The 5,236-nt window shown below is 35.8% G+C and overlaps 1 protein-coding gene across 1 annotated transcript in view; it reads left to right on the top strand.

Moving 5' to 3' along the window:
• Positions 1-5,236, top strand: part of CTR9 (CTR9, Paf1/RNA polymerase II complex component) — a 25,477-nt gene that overhangs the window by 2,926 nt on the left and 17,315 nt on the right. The window contains exons 2-5 of the mRNA XM_012654179.1: positions 910-1,149; positions 1,631-1,748; positions 2,351-2,440; positions 4,744-4,892. Of these exons, the coding sequence (XP_012509633.1) occupies positions 910-1,149; positions 1,631-1,748; positions 2,351-2,440; positions 4,744-4,892 (597 nt within the window). The remainder of the gene's footprint in view (positions 1-909; positions 1,150-1,630; positions 1,749-2,350; positions 2,441-4,743; positions 4,893-5,236) is intronic.

Here is a 5,236-nt window from a genome sequence, read left to right as displayed (position 1 = left end):
TAATTTCTGAGCTTGTTTCCTCATCTAAAATATGGAGATGTTAGTACCCACTTCATAGGGTGGTTGTACAGATTAGAAAAAATGTAAATGAAGTTTCTGGCATGGTATATGACCCATAGTTAGTGGTTAGTAAATGATAGATATTTCTTTTGTTTTTTATAAATGAATCAGATGCCCAGGGAAGTTATTCAGCAAGCCCAAAGTCACAGGCAATTTTTGGTAGATCGAGAACCAGAACCCAAGTTTCTGTTTAGAATTCTTTATACCTTCCATTATTGCTTTCTCTCTCAGGGTTTGTTTGAAAATTTTAGTTTGAAATCAACTATTGCTAGATAAGAAACAAATTGAAAACGTTTTTAATGATCCACTTTTTTTAAATAGCTTCATTAAAGTCTAGTGGACCTAAAATAAATTGCACATATTTGAAGCATACCATTTGATAAGTTTTGTCATATGTATGCACCTGAAAAACCATCACTACAATCAAGATTAATGAATATATTCATCATCCCCCAAAATTTCCTCTGTACCCTCCTCTCCCCTCACGGCCTTAGTGCCAGGCAACTACTTATTTGCTTTTTGCCACTAAAGATGGGTTTGCATTTTCTAGAGTTTTATATAAATGGAATCCACCATATGTACTGTTTTTTGATCTGGTTTCTGTTACTCAGCATAATTATTTTGAGATTTATCCATATTGTAGCATATATCAATAGTTCATTCCCTTTTGTTGTAGAGTAGTATCCATTGTGTGGATACCATAGCTTGTTTATCCATTCACCTGTTAATCAACATTTGAATCATTTCCAGTTTTTTGCTCTTACAAATAAAGCTGCTATAAACATTTATATACAACTTATTATATGGACATATGCTTTAGTGATTCTAATTTAATCCTTTACCTTATAGCTGGAATACTACAAGCAAGGAAAAACAGAAGAGTTTGTAAAGTTGTTGGAAGCAGCACGTATAGATGGCAATTTGGACTATAGAGACCATGAAAAAGACCAGATGACTTGCTTGGATACGTTGGCAGCCTATTATGTACAACAGGCTCGGAAAGAAAAGAATAAGGACAATAAGAAGGATCTTATTACACAAGCCACCTTGTTGTATACAATGGCTGATAAAATCATTATGTATGATCAGGTAAAATAAGTCAAATTTATTTCAGTTTATGAAAGGGGAAAAATACTGCATGAAAGCAAAATGTATGTGATAGGCAGCAGATTTTTTTGAAAAGATTTTCTCTAAATAATATGGTTGATAAAGTCAAAAAGAAGCATTCCTCATTAAAATTGGAATTCCTTTGTCCTTGTACTGTTGAAGTAATACGGGCAATTTAGTATTTAAAACTTACCCACATATTGAGTCAGTAATTCCAACATCTTCAGGTGAATTTCAAGCATATTTTAAGGAATTTGATCTTTCTGTTATTGGCACAGAAGACTTGCATTTTAGGATAATTTCTCATTTTATAATTAAGGATTGTTTATTGGTAGTTTAAACATATTATGTTGATATAGGAATTTGCATTATGCTCGGCCTCCTTCCTGTATGGTTTTCATTTTAGTGTTAGACATGCATGGTAAATTGGGGGTAAAATCTAAGGTGATACATTACTTTATAGAACCATTTGTTGGGAAGAGCCTGCTTCTGCCTACTCGAAGGTGACAAAATGGATCAAGCTGATGCACAGTTTCATTTTGTGCTCAACCAGTCTCCAAATAATATTCCAGCCCTTCTTGGTAAGTGATCTCTTAGGAATCTTTTTTTCCCCAGCATAAACCTAGAATATATCTCTTTGTAATAACTCCCTAATAACTCAGCTCAACAGCAAAGTAGAAGAGCTTTATCGGGTTAAAAATGAAACTATCTACAGCAAATTATTGTTCAAATTGCAGAAATAAAATATATATTAAGAATAATTTATTATTCATGTCCAAAGAGTGAATAAACAATCTCTACTTAGACAACTTCAAGCTATTTCAATTGTTACTTTATAACATTTTAACATAAAGACAGAATTTTCTTTGGGAGGCCGAGGTAGGAAGATCGCTTGAGGCCAGGAGTTCAAGGTTGCAGAGAGCTATGATTGGGCCACTGTATTCCTCCAGCCTGGGCAACCCTGTCTCCAAAAGAAAATTAAAAAAAAAAAAGAGACAGGATTTTCTATTTTTAGATATGAATTAATATACTCTTAGGAGAAACAAACTTTTAATATGAAATTATGTTCACTATTTCCAAGTATTTCTTACTGAGAGATGTGTTTAGGTGAGTTAGTATAAATCATAGTAGACTTGTGTTCTTTAATCAGACGGTGTGCATTTAATTTTTAAAATCATTACAGGTAAAGCTTGCATTTCATTCAACAAGAAGGATTACAGAGGAGCTCTTGCTTACTATAAGAAAGCATTGCGTACCAATCCTGGATGTCCAGGTAAGAGAAAAACTTTATTTTAGGTCTAAGCTGTGTATGACCCAACTAAAACACTAAAACACTGAGGATTTGGCAGTTGCTTGTGAAGTTAGTTGTGAAATGATAACTGTTGGATTGTTGAAATGGCAAAATTGAGATTTTTTTTTTTTTTAGTTTGATTCAAAAGCTGGGTAGTAGATCATATTATAATCTTTTTTTCCCTATACTATTTTTTTCCCAAAATGTCATTCATTTGGCAAATTTTTATGGAGTACCAACTATGTGCCAGGCACTGCTCTAAACCCTGAGAATGCAGCAAGAACCAGAGACAAAAGTTCCTGCCCTCATGGAATTCACTTTGCAGTGGGGAAGATAAATGAGTAAAATATATACTATTTATGATGGGTAAGGAAGGACTAAGGAGAATAAAGCAGAAAAGGAGTATGAGATGCATTGGGAGGTGCTTAGAAAGGATGACCCGGGAAACTATCAGAGATGGTAACATTTGAGTAAAGACCTAAAAATAATTAACAACCATGCAGACATATGGGGGAAGATCATTCCCAGAAAGAGAGAACATAGAAGGTACAAAGGTCCTGAGGAAAGAATGTGTCTGACAAGTTTGAGGAAGAATGAGGAGGACAGTGTTATCTGGAATGGAGACAAAAAGAGTGAGGAAGAAATGTAGTAAGAAGTGGGGTCAAAGACAAGCAGGGACTAGTCATTTAGGGCATCATAGATTATTATAAGGACTTCAGCATTTACTCTGACAGAGGTGGGAATCCATTGGAGGGCTTTGGGCAAAGGAGTAACATGATCTGACTTACATTTAAAAGGATCATTTGAGCTTCTGGGTTGAGACTAGAGCAGAGCCGGCACCAAGGACAGAAGAGACCAGGGAGAAGGCTTTGGAGTCACACAGGTCAGAGATGACTCTCACTAGACTGGTAGTAGTGGAGGTGGTACAAGTGGTCAGTTATAAATGTATTTTGAAGGGAGAGCTGATAGAGTAGATGTTATATGTGACAAAGAGAGGAAGAGTCAAAAGTAACTCCTACACATACGCAATTGGAAAAGTGAGTAAACATTTTACTACATTTAGGAAATAGTTCAAGAGGAACCAATTTTACACATGAAAAGTTTGAAATGCTATTTAGACATACAAATGAAGATATCAGAAGGGCTGGATCTCAGGAAAGAGGTCTGGGTTAAAGTAATTAATTTTGAAGTCATCAACATATATATGATGTATAAAGCTGCGAGATTATGTGAGGTCTCCAGGTGAGTGGGTATAGATACAAAAGAGGGCCAGAGATGACACCCTAGAGCACTCTGACATTAAGAAGTTAGGAAAATGAAGAATCAATAAAGGAGCCAGGGACAATAATAGCCAGAAGTGTAGGAGGAAAACAGGTTAAATTCAGTGTCGTTAAAGCCAAATGTAAAATGCTTCCAGAAGAAGGTGGTTACCAGCAGTGTCAAATTCTGTTGTTAGGTCAAATAAAATAGGGATAGAGAATTGATGATTGGATTTAGCAGCATACAAATCATTAGTGACCTTGATAAAAGCAGTTTTATTGGAATGGTGGGGTGAGAGCCTCATTGGAGTGGATTCAAGAGAAAATGGAAGGAAAGGAATTAGAGGCAGCAAGTGTAGCTAAATCTTTCAAGAAGTTTTCTATCAAGGGAAGAACAGGAATGACGGGCAACTGGAAAGGGAAATGGAATTAAGAGAAGGTTTTTCTAAGTTGGGAGAATGTAAATGAGAATGATCCAGTAGAAAGGAAAAATTTTGTAATACAGGAAAAATAGGAGAGGGTTGCTGGAGGAGTATCCTGGAATAGATAAGCAGGGCCAGTGAAGAGGTTGGCCTGAAATAGGAACAGGTTTGTATTTTGGCATGACCTTGAAATGAGAAGACATGTATAAGCATAGCTCTAAAGGGCATGCCAGTATGTGCATGTAATCAGTCACAATATTTATAAAGTCTTAACACAAATTTTGTTTTCTGTTTAGAAAACGCTCCTCAAAATGAGAAATTGAAGGTACAGTGTAGCAGGTGTATTAGAAGACAATAAAAATACCAGTGTTATAGGTGTTCTGTTCTATGGTGAGAAAGGTGTCTATGATAGGGGGAGAAAGGTAGGGAATGGTATGTTCTAACCCCCAGTGAAAAACCAAGTTTGTGGTAGGCCAAAAGATTTTATAGCATAGTAATACGGAGGGGTTTTGCAACCCATAAATAGAAAATGTTTAAGCATTTTTGTAATCGAATTGAACCCTAAAAATTGCCCTACATTGAATTGCTTGATTTTTTCCCCCAGCGGAAGTTCGTTTAGGAATGGGCCATTGCTTTGTGAAACTTAATAAACTAGAGAAAGCTCGTCTGGCATTCAGCAGGGCCCTGGAACTCAATTCCAAGTGTGTAGGAGCATTGGTTGGACTGGCTGTTCTAGAACTCAACAATAAAGAGGTATGTAAGTGAAAAAATTATCTGGTTCCTAACCAATCTGTCAGGCCCACAGCCCCTTATCTAAAAACTCTTGGGACCAGATATGTCTTAGAAATCAAGATTTATTTGGGGTACCATCCTGAAAGCAAACTTACATTTCTCTGGCAAAATGAGTGTTCACACTAATAAGATAGCCTCACAATTCAGATAAAGTTTTGCTGCCAAATGAGTTTGCTTTAAGATTATCAAAAAAACTTATTTTTTAAGAGTTTTTTGGATTTTAGAATCTCAGATAAAGACTCATACACCTGTATATCAGTTTGGAATGCTTTCATTTGCAAGTAACAAAAAACACACTCCAGTGC

Source organism: Propithecus coquereli, unplaced genomic scaffold (genome assembly GCF_000956105.1).
Source record: "Propithecus coquereli isolate 6110/MARCELLA unplaced genomic scaffold, Pcoq_1.0 Scaffold44, whole genome shotgun sequence".
Lineage (NCBI taxonomy): Eukaryota > Metazoa > Chordata > Mammalia > Primates > Indriidae > Propithecus > Propithecus coquereli.
This window is presented reverse-complemented; position numbering and strand designations above follow the sequence as displayed.